This window comes from Sorex araneus, chromosome 2 (assembly GCF_027595985.1).
Source record: "Sorex araneus isolate mSorAra2 chromosome 2, mSorAra2.pri, whole genome shotgun sequence".
Classification (NCBI taxonomy): Eukaryota; Metazoa; Chordata; class Mammalia; order Eulipotyphla; family Soricidae; genus Sorex; species Sorex araneus.
This window is the reverse complement of record NC_073303.1, coordinates 74,514,114-74,533,796: the sequence shown is the minus strand read 5'-3', so window position 1 is coordinate 74,533,796 and position 19,683 is coordinate 74,514,114. Positions and strand designations below refer to the sequence as shown.

The following is a 19,683-nucleotide window of genomic DNA, read 5'->3' as shown; positions in this document are numbered from 1 at the left end:
TTTGTGCAAGCACCACAATTAATGATGCGTGAGTATCATTGTCAGGAGTATGACCGCCTAGTGAGCACAAATGTAGGCCCTGGAAAGCACTATGACCAGAATGCACATAAGCACGACGAGACGAGTGCAACTCCTGGTGAGCACCCAGGCCATGTGTGCACGCACTGCGAGGACATGTGTAGCACAATCAGGCATGTGTGGCACACGGCCGTCTCAAGGGCAACAGGAAGGAAAGGGGGGAAGTTAGGCAGGTAGGGAAGGGAGAAAGGGAGGGAGGGAGGAAGAGAGGGAGAGAGGGAATAAGGGAGGAAGGAAGGGAGGGAGAGAGAGAGAGAGAGAGAGAGAGGGAGAGAGAGAGAGGGAATAAGGAAGGAAGAAAGGAAGGAAGGAAGGAAGGAAGGAAGGAAGGAAGGAAGGAAGGAAGGAAGGAAGGAAGGAAGGAAGGAAGGAAGGAAGGAAGGAAGGGAGGAAGGGAGGAAGGGAGGAAGGGAGGAAGGAAGAAGGAAGGAAGGAAGGAAGGAAGGAAGGAAGGAAGGAAGGAAGGAAGGAAGGAAGGAAGGAAGGAAGGAAGGAAGGAAGGGAGGGAGGGAGGGAGGGAGGGAGGGAGGGAGGGAGGGAGGGAGGGAAGGAGGGAGGGAGGGAGGGAGAGAGGGAATAAGAAAGGAAGGAAAGGAGGAAGGGAGAAAGGGAGGAAGGGAGGAAGGAAGGAAGGAAGGAAGGAAGGAAGGAAGGGAGGGAGGGAGGGAGGGAGGGAGGAAGGAAGGAAGGAAGGAAGGAAGGAAGGAAGGAAGGAAGGAAGGAAGGAAGGAAGGAAGGGAGGGAGGGAGGGAGGGAGGGAGAGAAGGAGGAAGAAAGGAAGGGGGAGTGAGGGAGGAGGGAAGGAGGAAGGGAGGGAGGGAGGACGGGAGATAATAATCGAATTAAGTATACCATTAAGTATAACTTAAATTTTATTTGTATTTGTGTGTTTTCAGTACATTTCTTTCACTTTTGGGGCCACGCCCAGTTGTGCTCAGGGCTTACTCCTGGCTCTGTGCTCAGGGACCACTCTTGGTGGGGCTCAGAGGACCATACAGGCCGCTCTAGATCAAACCCAAGTGGGGCGCATGCAAAGCAAGTACCCTGGCCACTGTACTAGCTCTCCGGCCCCTTATTTTAGTATTTGTGTGATAGCGGGGCTATACTGAAAGTGCATTACACAATTTTGTATAGTAAACTATTCAGTATATCCATCTTTAACATGTTTGTCATTTTCCTGATTAAAAAAAAAATTAAGTTTCTTCAAGACTGGGCAGTTGACAAATGAAGATAAATAGGATCTGCGGAGACAAAGAACATTCTGAGAACACTACCTCAATCCTAGCTCCTGCCCGACTGCTAACCTGCTGGCAAACATTCTTCAGTTTCCGTGGCTACCCCATGACGCAGTTAGATCCCTCAGCAATCCTGGTTCCCTCAGTCCTCCTCGTATTAAGTAGCCACCTTGCTCTTTTTTCTTATTTTTCCTGATAACCCACAAGTTCATACTCTTGGCTCTGCTCCACCTACGACGTTCATCCGCCTAAATTTTGTTTCTAATTCCATTTGTGTCCAACTGCCAGGAGCTAATAGACTCCGGCTGCAAATTCTAATGGGAATAAATTCGAGATCGGCTTTCTAAATGATAAACTCCGTGCCAGGTAACCTTCCCGGCTCCAGGCTGGCCAGGTTACCATGACCTGGACGCTTGAAGTATCCGCCCAGCTGGCAGAACAGGGAGGAACTGACTGCTCTAAGCGTGAGCAATTTTACCTTCTGTTGAACAGAGGGGAATACCCTGCCATAGTGGCAGTGTGGGGTGGGGGGAGACAGGACTGGGGAGGCGGGGAGGGATGTTGGGTTTACTGCTGGGGGAGAATGGGCACTGGTGAAGGGATGGGTTATCAAACTTTGTAAGGGAGAAACATGAGCACAAAAATGTATAAATCTGTAACTGTACCCTCACGTTGATTCACTAATTAAAAATAAACTATTAATTTAAAAAAAAAATTTTTACCTTCTGTTACTAATTCCTAATTTATCTTTGCCCATTATCTCTATTCTAACCTGGCTTTTTTTTTTCACTTAACACAGTAGCTAAAAAACAACCTTCAAAATACATTTTTATTTTTATAGAAATTTTTATAGAAATACAGTACCTGCATCACAAATTCCCGACGTCGAGGCATTCCTCTTTCTGAAAGCAGCACATAATCTGGCTCCTTTTCCTTTTTGGCCTGCTGAATCTGAGCCAGGCGACTAATGGGGTTCATTCCTTGACCATACTCTGGTCCAGCCTAAAAAGTAATATTAAAAGAATTTTTAGATTATTCTTGTAAAATTTGTTATTGCATCTTTCAGGAAACAGTGGATTTCCCCTTCTCCCCTGGTGAAGCTGAATGAGTCACTTATAAAGATTTATAAAAGAAAACCACAAAATAAATTTGAAACTATGACTTCTGTGAGATTCAGGACTCAGAATTATGATTAATAAATAATTAGATAATCAACCCTTCATCAAGTGTCATGTATTACTAAGTACATAAAAAATGTTCAATGTCATTAGAAACTGAGGAACTATAAACTGAAGCTGCAATGAGATGCCAATACGTTCTATAGTGGAATGAAAATTAGTATTAAGTTGTGTTAGTAAGTATGGGCAGCATCTAATATCCTTGCACGGTTAGTGACTACGCAAAATGATACAATCACTTTAAAAACAAGTATCAGTTTCTCAAAATGCTGAATATATGCCTACCAAGTGATTCATTCATTCATAAATATTTTCCCAAAGAAAGACAAAAGCCAAAAAATAAATACAAAAGCATGGATCTTACACATAAATATTTACAGTAGTTTTATTTATAATACTCCTAACTAGAAACAGTCCAGACATCCACCAAAGAATGAACAGAGAGACAAACCGTGGGATAAACATAATACTGATTAGCAATAAAACATTACTTATTCTGGAAGTAACAGAATACCTAGAAGCAAAATGTGAGAGAGAAGAAGGGAGGCTTTATTTCCAAGCTGACTGATTCATTTCTTATTATCTCCAACCTGTGGCTGGTGTCCACAAGTCTCACTTACCTTGACTATTGTTTTGGGGCGTTTTTTAAAAAATAGTTTTGGCTTTTCAACCACAGGAAGAGGCGGAAGTTTCCTGAGCTCCTGCAAGACTGTCGTAGCAGCGCGCTTCTTGGAGAGTTTTTTACTGTTTCCCTCTCCTTCTGCAGAGAATTCTCCCACAGACACCCGAGTAACAAAGCTCTTCATATGCGGTGGTCCACTCTCTTTAATCACCTATTAAACCAAAATAAGATATTAAGTAACACAACAATTACTTCTGATCTGTTCTTCTTAATATTCCCAGAAAAAAAATCAAGATTAAAATTATTGAAACTTATGCCTATATATTTTCTCAATCGATCCACTGTCAGAGTACTATAATGGGATTGCTGATAATCATTAGGATACTGAATGAACTAAAACTGAAAAAAACAGAAATTTAAATAAAGATATTCAATTATTAGCCAAAACCTCAAGGATAGGATGAATGAAGACGTTACTGAGATAGGCTCGAGAAAATCAACGATAAACTGGATGCTGATGATGATGATGATGATGAATTATTAGCAAAAATTGCTTTTTTCCAGTTTAAAATAGGCAATGTTGAGAGCTAGTCCAGCTGGTAGGGAGCTAGGCATGCATGCGGCTGATGCTGGTTCAATTCCCAGTACCACACATGGTTCCCAAGCACTGCCAGGAGTGATTCCTGGACACAGAGCCAGGAGGAAGCCCTGAGCACTTCTTTCCGAGTGTGGCCAAAAAATAAAACAGGCAATTCCAATACAACTGTCAAGTTCCTTTTGGAACAGAAAACTAAGAACATAAAACAAAACATATGAAGAGATGAAGAGATCGGTGCTTTGTTTGTAAATGTACACATATCCCATGCTCTTCTCTATAAGAATTACAGGAGGACTGCTTTGGAGTGGCATGCAGAAGCTATGCAGGGATCAAACCCAGGTCAGCTGCATACAAGGCAAATGCCCTACCTGCTGTACTATCATTCCGGCCCCCCCAAAAATAATTTTTTTAAAAAATTAACCTTTAGCATCACATGGCCTCCAGAGTACTATAGAGTGTAGACCTCATGGCTCCAGGACTACTAGGAAGGCTAGTACCATGTAATGAAACAAAGCATCTACTTTTCAGACAAAAGAAAGTAATACTGCACAATGGTTTCTAAACTCAGATCACCATCACGAGCATCAAATGTGATGTCTCAGCAGACACTGAGGCCTGGTCCTCAGTGGAAAGCTTCAGAACATGGGGGACTGGAGACTGTGAGACACAGAATAACGGTGGGAGGGAAGCAGACCCCGGTGGAGTGTTTCACACAAGACATGCCTGCCACGGGGCTGGAGCGACAGCACAGTGGGTAGGGCAATTGCCTTGCACACAGTCAACCCAGGTTCGATTCCCAGCATCCCACATGATCCCCTGAGAACCGCCAGGAGTAATTCCTGAGTGCATAAGCCAGGAGTAACCCCTGTGCATTGCCAGGTGTGACCCAAAAAGCAAAAAAAAAAAAAAAGACATGCCTACCATTAATAGGACTGTAAATCATGGTCCCTGAAATAAAATCTTTAGGAAATTCACTGATGCCGGGACTAAAGTGACAGTACAGCAGGTAGGGTGCTTACTAGATAACAAATTTTAAGGGCCAGAGCAATAGTACAGCAGGTAGGGTACTTGCCTTACACATGGCTGACCTGAATTTGATCCCTAAGGTTCTAGATGCTCCCCAGAGCCCGCCAGGAGTAACTACTGAGCATAGAGCCAGGAATAAACCCCAAGAACTTCTGGGTGCTGGGTGCTACCCCCATGATAAAAATTTTATGATTAAAAATTCAAATACTGGATATTGGCTCAAGGCAAAAGTGGCTTAAAACAAGAAAGCTAAAGGTTTCAGAACAAATTCATGAAATTCGAAGTTCTATCTTCCTCAGTATCTATATAATTTCATGATCGAGTTGTTTGAACTTAAGAAAATATATCAACTAAGAGATTCTTCCGGACTCCGCATGAGGCTGAATCCTACGGGCACACCAGAGGGAGGAAGCGGAGTCCAGTAGTCCAGTGTCCGCCCAAACAAATACCCAACAGCCAAAACCCTCCACACTTCACAACTGCTGCCATGCTCCCGGCCAGACTCCACTGCTCAGGACGAGCCTCTTTCAGAAATTAATCCGTTGAAAACCTCAGGTATGCAGGTTTTGTGACTGGTATCTCCAGGCTTTCCCGGAGTCTGGCATGGACTACCTCCCCCATCTCCGAGTACTCCCGAAAGCCCCAGCAGTTATGCACATGCCCCAAAGCCATCACCGAGTTGCAAACTTAACTCCAGGGGCTGGAGTGATAGTACAGTGGGAGGACATTTGCCTTGTACGTGGGTGACCTGGGTCTGATCCCTGGCATCCTATATGGTCCCCCAAGCAATGCCAGGAGTAATTCCTGAGTGCAGAGCCAGGAATCAGGAATAATCCCTGAGCATCAGTCAGGTGTAACCCAAAAAGCCAAGAAAAACAAAAATTTAATTCCAGCTTACATTACCCCACTAAAAATTTTGGACTTCCTGGAACATGTGGTTGCAATCATAGATGCACAACACCTCAAACTCTACAACACTGATAATTCGGGGTAGTATACCAAATTGGATGAGATGTCATGTAGAAAGCAACCAATCTCAATTAACAAAATATAAGCACAGAAGGCTTAACCTGTAACAACATCTTCGTAATCTCATATAGACGGGCTTAATGGCTCCGTGGTGAGATACAACCATCTTCACTAACTTCTTCTAAGGACACATTTTTTGATCATTCTATTAGCAAATTATGTATAACAAGCAATGTAAAATAAATTATTAAGGTCCTGCTACAGGGGCAGGCAAAGGGGTGGTTGGGAAAATTGAAAATAATAGTGCTGGGAAGTTGCAATGGTAGTAGGACTGGTGTCAGAATACTGAATGTCTGTAACAAATTATCATGAACAACTGTGTGAAAAATAAATAAAATGACAAAGAAAGGAAACTACTAACTGCATGACACCATCATTAACAATACTGTAAATCAAGTACCTCAATAAAGATTTTTTAAAATACATTAACACTTTCAAGATCCTAGTGTACATGTCAAATGTGTTTATTTAGGTAGGGAAGCAGGGACTGGAGTGTAAGTACTTACTCAGTACCTACCTCAAAACTGACAGGCATATTTCGCTTCAGAGCAATTTCAAACACTAAGCTGATCTCAGATTTATTTGCATCTTTGTCATCATCCATTTCTTTTCCTGATTCACCATTCTAAATTTAAAAAAGGGAGATGTTATTGAACCTTCACTTGTTACAAACTTAACATGTATTTTACAAATGGATCTAAAATATAGCAAGAAACAGGAAGCTAAACACTGGCATGTAGATTTCAGTGACCATAGTATTCAAGGTATTTGCTGCATGCCTTTATGTAATTTAGTTTTTAAGGTTGTTCCTCAAAGTAGAAGGGTAAATGCTGAATGTGGAAATCTGTTACACATCCATTTGTGTAACAGATTTGTAACAATATACACTAATTTGACTATATCGTATCCCATATCTCATTCTCTTTCGAAATCTCTATCACTATATACACAGTATATACACTTAATACCATTATGAATAATACCATTATGAATAATAAACTGTAGAAAAACTGCGATGAAAGCCAGGATTTTTGGAGCATATAGGGCTCTGGCATCAATTCATTTATTCACTAATTTAACATATTTCTGAATGGCTTCATACATGCTGACCATAGTCTAAGTATTAAAGATAAATAACAAATACTACTGATGTCAATAACACATCAAGGTACTAGCTTAATACCTAGTAAAAAAGAGAGACGTGAATAAGTTTTTTTTTAAGTGGGTAAGTCTTAATAAAATCATGCAAGAAAAAAAGTACTTAAGCCTGTGATTAAATAAGGTAGTATTAAAGGGGGGAAAGAAACACATTTGGAGAAAAAAGCACTGTAGAATCTGAGTCGTACAATTTGATGTAACTAAGCAGAGAACTTAGTAAGGTGACTTACAAGACATACCTAGGATACAGGTACCATTTTAAGTCATAAAGTAGCCAAAGTCATAGGAAGAGACAAAACTACCTAAGACTAGCCTCAATATCTTCCTTTGTGAAAACAGGACTGAAAAATCCATGAAAATTTCTACTAAAGTTCCTGATTCTAGATTAATACAACGCAATCAGTGCTAAATAAATGTAGCATTAACTTCAAGTGAAAGAAAGCTATTTCTCATCATTGATCACATGCAAAAAGTCCGACTTATAGGCCAAGTCCATAGGTGAGGGAGCGGGAGCAGATAGCACAGTGGGCAGGGTGTGTGCCTTGCATGAAGCTGACCCAGGTTCAATCCCTGGCATCCCATATAATCCCCAAGCACTTCCAGGAGTAACTCCTGAGCATCACAGGGTGACCCTTACCCCTTAAAAAAAAAAAAAAACTTTTAAGTCTATAACTAAGCCAAAATAGCTGAAGCCAAACTGATCCTAACAGAAACACATGAGTCTCACTAAGTGCTGGTCTAAGAAGCAAATCCTGGCAGGTGGCCACTCCAGTATTCTCTGCTGTAGAAAGACTGTGAGATGCAAGCCAGAATTTTTGGAACTTGTATGGCTCTGGCATCAATTCATTTATTCACTAATTTAACATATTTCTGGAGGGCTTCATACATGCTGACCATAGTTTAAGTATGAAAGATAAGTAACGAGTACAGAAGAAAGCATCTTTTTATTTATAAAGAGCCGTTTGCTTGTCGCGCCTCAGGAATGGCAGCGGAGACGCCGAGAGAGGAAGCAGGCATGCAGCCGTGCGGCACCTGAGAGGATTTCTCTGGGATGGGCTCGTTCTGCAGAGCTTGAAGGGCTTTCATGGCAGCGTTGTGTCGAGCAGCTTGTCGAGTCTTCCCTTCCCCAAAAAATTCATTATTTCCTACAGTCAGCTGAACGTAAAAGATCTTGGGCATAGGGCAATGATATCTAAAATAAGAGAATAACAGTGTCAATTAGTTCGGTAGAATTACTCCAAAACCATTAGCAAGATTTGTTTGTTCTTTTTTTCTTTTCCTTTTGGCCTTTTGGACCACACCCCGCAGTGCTCCGGCCCTACGCCTGTAGCCCTCCTGTCTCTGTGCTCCAGGATCACTCCTGGGGAGCCTTGGGAGATGACCTGTGGTGCCGAGGATCGAACCTAGGTTGGCCGCATGCAAGGCAAGCACCCTACACAGTGGAGAACTGCCCCCAGCCCATTAAGATTTGTTTTCTTGGGGCTGGAGTGATAGCACAGCGGGTAGGGCATTTGCCTTGCACGCGGCAGACCCGGGTTCGATTCCCAGCATCCCATATGGTCTCCTGAGCACCGCCAAGGGTGATTCCTGAGTGTAAAGCCAGGAGTAACCCCTGTGCATCGCCGGGTGTGACCCAAAAAGAAAAAAAAAAAAAAAAGATTTGTTTTCTTGAAAAGGATACCAGGGTCCCAAACATGAAAGCTTGTAACTATCTCACGGTGATTCAATAAAACTTTTTAAAAATTAAAAGAAAAAAAAAGGATACCAGGATCAAGAATATGGCTTAAGTCACAGAGGGTGAAAAAAAATTTTTTTGTTTAAAACCTAACACAACATGACCCCTAGAGCACCACCAGATTCTGTTCTAGTGGTTCTAACGCACAGGACTGAGTGCTTCTGGGGATGAACTCAGCCACATGATACACCTCTTACTAATCCAAGAAAATTTTAATTTCATAAATGTACTTTAAAAAATAAAACATGGAGGGGCCGGAGCGATAGCACAGCGGGTAGGGCGTTTGCCTTGCACGCGGCCGACCTGGGTTCGATCCCCGGCATCCCATATGGTCCCCCAAGCACTGCCAGGAGTAATTCCTGAGTGCAAAGCCAGGAGTAACCCCTGAGCATCGCTGGGTGTGACCAAAAAAAAGCAAAATAAATAAATAAATAAATAAATAAAACATGGAGACCAGGGAGAGAGTACAGAAGGCAAAGTACTTGCCTTGCACACAACCGACCTGGCTTGGCTCCCCAACACCCTGTAAGGGCCCCAAGCCTGTCAGGAGTGATCCCTGAGTGCAGTCAGGAGTCAGCCCTGAGCACCGCTTAGCACGGCCCAAAAACCAAACCAAAAAAGATAAAATATGAAACCACATATTTAAAGTCTATACAGAGCTCCACACACACAAAAAAAAATACTGTGAGAACATTAAAGGAAAAATATAACATAGTAAAAGTAATTATCTCCAAAAAAAAAACTTCCTGAAGATTCATTTTCAGCCATATTTTGAGGGAACTGTGCCAAGTGGTCTGGTACTGAAGGATAAGGAGCAGCTCCAGGAGCTGGAAACAAGCAAGTCTCTTTAGGCGACAACACACAGACTGCCGTGCTTTTAGCTGTTTGGTTAAAAATGGAAGAGGAGGAGAAATATGGAGCTATTAGTCCAAAGTAATAGGGCGCTGACAAAGTCGTGATGAGGTTCGATTCAAGCTAAGAAAGGACTTTACGCCAACTCTTTTTTTTTTAGTTGGTTTTTTTTTCCATAGGACTTTATTTATTTATTTATTTTTTTGCTTTTTTGGGTCACACCCAGCGATGCTCAGGGGTTACTCCTGGCTTTGCACTCAGGAATTACTCCTGGCAGTGCTTGGGGGACCATATGGGATGCCGGGGATCGAACCCGGGTCGGCCGCGTGCAAGGCAAACGCCCTACCCGCTGTGCTATCACTCCGACCCCTTACGCCAACTCTTAAGTCAAAGCTACCACAATGAAATGTGTGCATGCCAGGCAGGGAACTCAAAGGGCTGATGTGCAGGTTTCTGCACGCCGGAGGCCCAGGTTTGATCTCTGGCACTGCACAGCACGCAGCCCCTAAGCAGTTCCAGGGTCAGTGTCAGCATACCATACAGGAGCAGCTCCTTAGCACCAGCAGGGAAAGGCCCCACCACCACCACCCCCCAAAAATAAAGGAAATCATGTACTGAAGGTAATAATGTTTGTAGGTTTCTATGACACTGCGGTAAGTAGGTTTCTATGATACCGCATTACTGAAAAGCTTCATTGAAGCACAAGTGAAGAAATAAAAGGGGTTCTGAGAAGAACATAGAAGTTAGGAAGAAAGAAGAAATACGCAAACAAAATCCACTAATCCCGTATTATGCACGGCATGCTTTCCATGTGGCAGAGGAGTATGTCACTGAGCAAAAACAGGGACAATGCCGAGTCCGTTAGAGATAGTGTTAGACAGAGGAAAAGGGAGGGATTCAGAACTGTCAGGGAGGTGGGTTTTAAATAGGGAAGCCATCGAGACTGTCACTGAGAAAATGACAGTAATGTCAAGATCTGAAGTCACAGAGGAAACCACCCAGTTATTGAAAATAAAGAAAGCATGGAGGGCTGGGGGTACTGGACCACACCTGGCAGTACTCAGCCTTACTCCGAGCACCGCCCTCAGGCGTGACTCCTGTCGAGGCTGGGGGGCCGCAGTTGATGCTGGGGTTGAACAAAGGTTGGCTGCACGCAAGGCAGCCACCGTCCTGTCTCTCTGGCCTAGAACATAGCACTGAGGCAAGAACAGGGGCACGAGCCCTGATACAGCAACACGCCAATGCCCTGCATATTCACAGCAGTTCCGAGAAAGCTCCTCCGGTTTGAGCGGAGGGATGAGAGAGAGGGGAGACTCCCGGGAACATGTATTTCACTCGCTTGCCTCAGTTTCTTTGCTTACTGCCACTCTGGAGAAGTCGGTGTTCTCCCTCGACCGTGTCCTGCCCCCTCCTCTCCCCTCACATCATTCTAAACTTTCTTGCTTTGCAAAATAGTCAGAGAAGTGAGAGAGAGAGAGAGAGAGAGAGAGAGAGAGAGAGAGAGAGAGAGAGAGAGATAAAGATGAGATCAATGGCCAGACTCCTTATGGACTTCCTGAGTAAACTATATGATGGATCTGACTTGCACCAAGTGCAATGGTCAGCCACCAGAAGGCTTCAAGCAGAGAACTGGCATACTCTGGCTTCCGTCCTGGAAGAGTCTGCTGTGAGGAGAACAACCTGCAGGTCAGTGATGCTGCAGGAGCCCTCCCAGGTTTCACTGTGATTCAGGAGAAAGGCAACAATCACCTGGACCAGGCTGGCAGCAATCAAAGTGATCAAAAGTAGCTAGACTTTGCATGAGTGCCAGAAGAAGAGCCGAAGGGACTTGCCCAAGAACTACCTATGAGTCACCAGAGTGATGGACGACCCCAGGGTTTCTGACCTGAGCAGCACTGTGAAGCTAGCTGACCCATCTATTCAGCTGATGAAGAAAGAATGGGTGAGACGTACAGCACTGGGTTAGAGATGTCAAATGGCAAGGCAGACAGATGAGTCTGGACCCCAGGAAAGAGGCCCAAGGGAGAGATCAAACCTGAAAATCTCCCATAGATAAATGGAATTTAAAGCCACAAGAGGATAAGAAATCCACGGGAGGGAGTGATAGGAGGAGAACTTGGCAAGCATGAATCCTTCCTGAAGGCCAAATTGGCAGGGAGGGGACATCGAGGTAGAGGAAGGGGCTGGAAAGCTATTCACAGGTCAAGTAAAATGACTGAGAAATCAAACCACTGAGTTAGTCAAGTTCACAAAACTAAAATGATCACTTAAATGGAACTGTGTGTTTGTAACTGCAATGCTGACATGAAACTTTAAAAACCACCCTCGGGGCAAGGCTGTCACTCAGTGGCAGGGCTCAGGCTTGGCACGCCTGGGGCCCAGAGTTGAATCTCTGGAACCACAAATAAAGAAATAAGCTCCTAAGTATCACCCCAGTGCTTAAAAACATCTACTTCCAAGCAAAAGGAAGACCAACTGAGATGCCAGGAAGTTTAGACCATTACTGAACATCCAAGTACCAGTGCTGTATAGTCAATGGAAGGTAAATCAGACAGATCCCATAGTCCAGGTCACCAAAATTCACAAGGCAGATGGGACTAATCAGTGAAGGTTTCCTAAAGGTGAAGGACCAGAAATGTAGTCATGTAGATCAGCGCTGAAGATGCAGATTTAGGAGTCAATAATTGAAACCATGTGTCTGGAGAAGCACCTTGAAAGGCTAAGTGTAAAGGAAGCAAGAAAGAGAGCCCAAGGCTGGGAACTGATTCATGTCCATGATCAAAAGACAGGGGAAATAATAGACAGCAGAGAAGGAGATGAAAGAGGCTCAGAGTTAGAGAAGAAATTACAACACAATGTCAGCGAAAGGGATAATCAGGCAGTGTCAAATGCAGTGGAGAAACCGAGAGTATAAAAGAAAAAAAAAAAAAGGAAAGAAAAGTTGCTTTTTTAAATTAGTCCAATTTTTTCAAACCACAGTTCTTTCTGATTTTCTTTAAAGAACAAAAGCAACTAGATGAAGTTTTTGCTACTTCATATGATCTCATTTTAATTTCAAGTATAAGTTTTGAGGGGAAAAAATCACTTTCAGTAAAGAGTACTGCAAAGTCTACATGCAGTCTACAGAAGCATTAAAAACTACAATCTCTAAAATACAAAACCGTATCTCTCACTCTTTTAGTACAACAGCTAGTGTACTCGTGTGCAAAATTTCCTACGACTGCCCTGTTTTAGATCCCTTTAAGGCATTTTGGCAGACTAATATGATGAACACAAACTATCTTCACTCTGTATCCCACAAAATCCAATTTTCCCGCCTCCACTGAACTTTATGCATAATTTTAACTGGTTCCACTATAAAACTTTAAAACAGACAACCTGAGAACAGAAGTTTACTCCTGAACTGAGATCTTATAGGGAAAGCTTCACCATAGAGCAAATGTTTACAATTAATTATCCACTTCTGAAAATAGAGGTCCAGGGCCGGAATGCGCACAGACCTTTAACTACGGTAGAGGGACTGGGCGCCACTATAATCACTGAGGCCTGCTGACAATTACAAAACTCATTTTGGTTTGCCACAGAGACAAACAAAATTTCTGTTCATTATAACTTTACTGGAATATGATGTCATAACACATAACCATACTGAAACAATCTGCTGATTCTCTGACCAAAATATTAATTGCATACTAAAGAACCCTTGGGGCCTCTTCCTTCTCGGCCATCAAATATGGCTCTACGTATGTGTGTGTGAATAATATGTAGAAATACATAAATTATATCATATAAATATCAGAGGGAAAATAAGATCCGCTGCATTTTCAACATGAAATTAAAGCATTCTAGCGCTAAGAACAGGAAATACCAAAGTCCTGCGCCTGACATGTTTCAGTTGCACTCCATATCCTCATGCCTCACAATGACTCTTAATAATCTGTCCCACGTGGCGTGAATACCTTATACATCACATCTCATCATATCATCATGACAATTAAGATTAGCCAGAGCACGCTCATTAACGGCACCCAGATGGGATTATGGAAGAGACGAAGCAGAACGTCTTTTGTTGGGTCTGCTCTCTAAATATTGCCTTTGGCAAAGGAATACTCAAGGTTTCCTAGCTTTAAAGGTTCAGATGCTCTTTAATGAAAAGTCCCTTTTTCTATTTTTTATTTCTAACATTAAGTTCATTTTTTGGCAAAATACAAAGAGATGTACATGGCTTTATAAATCAAGATATATTTATCAAATCTTAAACTACAATGCTTGAAGGAATTTTCTCATTCAGAATTTGGGGACCGATGTGTAGATGGCCAGAGAGACTACTATTGAAGACTGAGTCACAAAAATTCACACATGCAGGCTACTAAAGGTACAGGGTTAAATGGCTCACGCCACAAGCTACAAAGCATGGTTTTTGTGGGGTTTTTTTTACTTTTTGGGTCACACCCGGCGATGCAGAGGGGTCACTCCTGGCTCTGCACTCAGGAATTACCCCTGGCGGTGCTCAGGGGACCATATGGGATGCTGGGAATTGAACCCGGGTCGGCCGCATGCAAGACAAATGCCCTACCTGCTGTGCTATCGCTCCAGCCCCAACAAAGCATTTTTGCAAAGAATGATGCCACTTCCTTGCACAGTGAAAATCACAGCTACTCCTCCATGACCACATCCTACGATATGGCTTAAGCTACTTCATAATTAATTTCACACTCCGTGCAAGCAAGGAAGCATATAAATTCCTTAGACTAATACTATCAAGATTCATTTTTGTTTCTGTTTTGGGGGCCACAACTCGCGATGCACAGGGCTTACTCCAAGCTATCCCACTGTACTATAGTAGCAGTCTCTCAAGATTCTTAGACCTCTCTCATTTAATCTTCACAGCATCCTGCTGAGTCAGATTTCCCATGGCCACATTTTCTTAATTAAAAAAAATTGTAATTGAATCACAGTGAGATACATAGTTACAAAGTTGTTCATGATTGAGTTTCAGTCATATAATGTTCCAACACCCGATCCTTCACAGTGTATGTTTCCCATCACCAATGTCCACAGTTTCCCTCCCACACCCCCCACCTGCCTCTATGACAGACGCTTTTCCTCTCGTTATCTCTCCCTCTCCTTACCTCCCCCCACCATTTCTCCTCCCTCCTTCCCCCTTCCTCTCTGTTCTGGAATTATACTTTGAAATACAGATGCTGAAAGGTTATCATGTATATCTCTTTACCTATTTTCAACACTCAGTTCTTATCCAGAATGATCATTTCCAACTATTACTGTCTTACTAGAGCTGGAGCGATAGCACAGCAGGTAGGGCATTTGCCTTGCACATGGCCAACCCAGGTTTGATTCCTCCGCCCCCCTCGGAGAGCCTGGCAAGCTACTGAGAGTATCTCGTCCACACAGCAGAGCCTGGCAAGCTACCCGTGGCATATTCAATATGCCAAAAACAGTAACAACAAGTCTCCACAATGGAGACATTACTGGTGCCCGCTAGAGCAAAATCAATGAGCAACGGGATGACAGTGACAGTGACTGTCTTTACCCTTTGTCCCCAAAACACTTGTGGCAAGCTTCCAAAAACTGACCAGTCCTCCTGGCCTTATTTTCCTGGTCTTGGATATTAGTCTCAGACTATTTTTTTCTATAGCCCACAAAGGAGGGTAGTCATCCTGCATCTGTCACTCTCCTTCTGACTCATTTCACTTAGCATGATACTCTCCATGTCCATCCATTTATAAGCAAATTTCATGACTTGATTTTTCTAACAGCTCTGTAGTATCCCATTGTGTAGCTGAACCATGTTTTCTTTATCCAGTTGTCTGTTCTCCGTCCTGCGGGTACCTTGAACTTGTCTCCCCAAATCTCCCTGACACAACTGCTGAGAATCAAATTCATCTGCCTAACTTTAGTGCTCAGAAAACTCTTTCATAGTATACCAAAAGTCTGCTTTATTCTATTTTTTGTTCAGATTTGTTTATTAAACCAGCTAAGTCCTTGGCACGCCAGAGAATCTAATGCAAAGATTCTAACCTACAGCCCCGGTCCAGATCAACTTCAAAGCTGTTGCAACAAGCTATGATTGTACAATATACCAAAACAAGCAGGATCAAAACCAAATATATCTGAGTGACTTATCTGAATGAAAAAGCCCAAGTAGTTGGCATAACGACTAACAGTGCCTAACCATCCAAAGTTTATAAAGATTATTTATAATGGCCTCTTCTCCTCAAAAAACACCCACATTTTTACATCAAATCTCATTCAGTGACCACAAGCACACCAACTTCACATTACACAGGAGGTACAGAGATATTAACTAACTTACCCAAGGCTATCACACAAAACCCAGCATTTGAACCCAGGCCTCTGCCCACTGTCTGCTGGAAATGTTACCAGAAGTAAACAAAGAAAATTACACATCAAATGAAATAGAAACCTTCCTTTCTTAAGATCCAAAATAAAGAGTCAAGGTTTTTTCTATCTACAAGATTCCCACAGGTCAAAACTAAAATAAAGGATGTAAACTTCATTCTTCTGAACTAATACTTAACGTTCCCTATCATTTTGGGGTATTTTTTTTTTAAGAAAAGATCTAACATTTTTGGGGGGCTGTGTGAGGTATATGAGCCACACCGAGGGATTCTCAGGGGTTACTCCTGACTCTACACTCAAGAATTAGTCCTAGTGGTGTTTGGGGAACCACATGAGATGCAATGATGGAATCCGGGTCAAGCACATACAAGGCGAGCAGCTAGCAGCTGTATTATCGCTCCGGGCTCAGATTTTACATTCGTATACAAGTATTCTCATAAGAATGTAATTACAATTGACCATCAGTTAAAACCCAACTATGCCATGTAACCTTGTCATCCTCCCTAAAATTACTTTAATACCTTTTTTCCTGGACTCATTTTATATTCTCTTTATAAACAACTCAAATCTCTGTGTCCTCCCTACCATTCAGAGACTGCCTTAGTCTGTGACATCCCCATTTTCTTCATTACCATTTTTACTAGGTGAGAAAGACATATTCCAAATAACATTACAACTTTAAAAAATTGAAAAACAATTGCCTCGTTTTATTTGATAGTATTATTCATAAATCTCAATACAGCTTAATAAGCATTTACATCTCTTCTACTGGTTTATGTCTTAAATATATTAATGTGTTATCTTCTGATCTATTGAGAAGGGGTCTTGGATTTCTGTGTTTATTTCTAACATTGACTTAAAACAGAAATGTCACATAATCTCTATATCTCAGTTCACTTATCTGTAAAATACTTGGAGAATCTATGCTTAAAGATCTCTGAAAGGCCAACATTTAGAATTTAAATGACATGTTGATTATTTTGACTCTTTTGGCACTGTTAAGCATTCTCTTTTTTGCTGTAGAAAAATAATGGGTTTTATCATACAGCTATAAAATAGTCCTTGGCACATTTTCAACCTTGTATGTATATAAAATGTCTAGATAGGAGAGGGCTCTTTCTCTATTCACATCTATAAATTTTGAAAATGTATCTTTTATGGGATCTGAATGTTAAAGTCTTAAAGAATTTCAAAAATCAGAAGCTATTAGAAAAGATTCACAGGGTAGATGCAAAACTGACTTTAAAAGAGTATTAGGGTACTCCATTGTCCTTGTAGAATATAATTGTGGGGTTTTTTTTTGTTTTTTTTTTAAGTTGGCACTTCTGCCCTCCTACATTTTTATTTTATTTTATTTTGTTTTTTTGGGGTCACACCCAGCTATGCACAGGGGTTACTCCTGGCTCTACACTCAGGAATTACCCCTGGTAGTGCTTGGGGGACCATATGGGATGCTGAGAATCGAACCCAGGTCGGCCGAGTGCAAGGCAAAGGCCCTACCCACTGTGCTATTGCTCTAGCCCCTATAATTATGTTTTAAATGCCCGGGGAAATATACAGAAAAATACCCACTAAAAGCTAGCACAGGGGAGGTTGAAGTGGTAGAATTATAAAGAATGCTTTCTTTCCTAAGTTCAAGTTTGAAAAATAATATGGCTACACGGGAATGTAAACAGAAGAAAATACTGAACTGAAGCAATTCTAGTTCTTGACCAAGCTAGTAAAGGTAAACCTGTGTTCAGAATGTAAACTTGACAAATGAGTGGTCCCACTAGAAAACACAGGACATGAGACCCAAAAGACACTCATCTGTTCTGCATCACCGACACTGGGACCACAACCGGCCTGCGGAAAGCAGAGCGCGGCATCAGAGCTAGATTCTGTAAGCATACAGTTATTTCCCTCCGCCCCACACTTGGCTCCAACGTAAACTTACTCCTATCCCTTTCCTAAACGCCTATCTCGATAAATCCTCCCTCCCTCCATCATCATCATCGCCATCACCATTCTTAAGATTACTGCAAAAATATAAAGCACCGCTATGTGCCAGGCACGAGTCCAAGTTCCTGGCATATTGATCTCAGTCCCCATCACGATTACACAAGAATAGATGCCTGCTTGCCCCGGGACACTTCATTGAAGTCGTTATCAGAGCCCAGCAGCAGCCTCACTCAGGCTTGTGCTCTTCATCGCGACACCCCGCTGCCTCTGGGAACTGGAGTAATAAGCTCTGTAAGTAAGCGGGGACCAACGGTAAGCTCTGAAGAAGTCCTGCCCAATTTGGGATTCCAACTGAAAAATCAAAACCATGAGATGGCCCTTCATGCCATTAGGATGGCTACAGTCAAAACAATCAAATTATTTTAAAAAGCAAGCAGTGGCAAGGATGTGGAGAAACCGGAACCCTTGCATACTCTGGTAGGAATGCAAGATGCAACCAATATGGAAAATGTGGCAGTCTCCTAAAAAAAGTTGAGCACAGAATTGCCATTTGACCAAGAAATTCTATTCCTAGATCTTTAAGCTGAAGAAGAAATGTGAAGGTGTTGGGGGAGAAAGATCAGAGGGGGAGGACACTTGCCACAGTACAGCCAACCCAGGTTAGACCCCTGGAGATTAGTGGTAGCCAGAAGCTAGAAGGAGGAAAAGAGAAGAAATTCCTAGTGAGTATATGTCTTTGAGGGTGATATAATGTGCTCTGAAACGACGAATGAAGGCTGTGCAACACTGTGAATATGTAATCCATGGAAATTTTGATGCTCCCAAGGTCTCTCAAAGACAAGACAGCCTGCCCAGGTGATGTCACCTGTTCCTATTTATTTCCTTGGCAGACACCCAGAAATAATCTTCCCAAATGGGAGAAAGGAAGAGTAAGAGGCCGCCGTCTACCGATGCGTTCTGGGAAATTAATGACCTGACGTCCTTCTGGCCCTTGTTGGATTGCAGGAAGGTTTACAAATTAAATTAACAAGTATAAGTTAAGGGCCAGAGATTGTGTTTGTCCCTAGGATGAGTTCCAATTGCCTTCAGGTGACAATTAAACATTCCAGAGAACAGGATCAACGATAAAATGGGCTCGGAAGAAAAGGAGAGAAAGAAAACTGCGAGAAGGACTCTTGGAGGAGATGTGTGAATAAAGCAGCGAACAGAGTAAGAATTCTAAACACGGAAATGCCTGGAGGGAAAAGGGTCCCCGGTAAATGGTCCAGTCAACGCAAAGATCCTGCAGAAACAGCGTAGGAGTCACTTTTTGAAACAACTTGCATTGGTGAGGGTGTGAAGGGGAAAAAACTCTCATATACTGTGGGTAGGAATATAAATTGATATTGTTTCGATGACAAATGGTATGAAGACTCCTTTACAGAATAAAAAACAGCAGAGTGGGAGGGATACCGGGAACGTTGGTGGTGGAGAATGGGCACTGGTGGAGGGATGGGCACCTGAACATTGTATGACTAAAACATAATCACCAAAGTTTGTAAGTCTGTAACTGTATCTCATGGTGATTCATTAAAATAAAATTAAAAAAAAAAAAAAAGCAGAGTGAGGGCCACAGCCCAGTGGCAGAGCACTTATATAAGGTCTTGGGTTCAATCCCCAGTACAGCAAAAACAAACAGAAACACGCCTGGGCTGGGAGTAAAGCTCGAAGGGCTGAAGCACATTCCCCACATGCGGGAGCACAAGCTCCGTCTCTGAGTACCACATGCTCCCCTGAGCACCGAGTCTGGAGTAGTAAGTCCTGAACACCGCAAGGTGTGGCCTCCAATTCTTTTGAATTAAGAAATAAAT

At 42.5% G+C, this 19,683-nt stretch overlaps 1 protein-coding gene across 9 annotated transcripts in view; it reads right to left on the bottom strand.

Moving 5' to 3' along the window:
* Positions 1–19,683, bottom strand: part of STAU2 (staufen double-stranded RNA binding protein 2) — a 281,072-nt gene that overhangs the window by 168,192 nt on the left and 93,197 nt on the right. For all 9 annotated transcript variants that reach the window (XM_055125674.1, XM_055125671.1, XM_055125672.1 and 6 more), the window contains 4 exons: positions 7,957–8,116; positions 6,284–6,391; positions 3,112–3,324; positions 2,178–2,315 (listed from right to left, as the gene is read on the bottom strand). In XM_055125674.1, the coding sequence (XP_054981649.1) occupies positions 2,178–2,315; positions 3,112–3,324; positions 6,284–6,391; positions 7,957–8,116 (619 nt within the window). The remainder of the gene's footprint in view (positions 1–2,177; positions 2,316–3,111; positions 3,325–6,283; positions 6,392–7,956; positions 8,117–19,683) is intronic.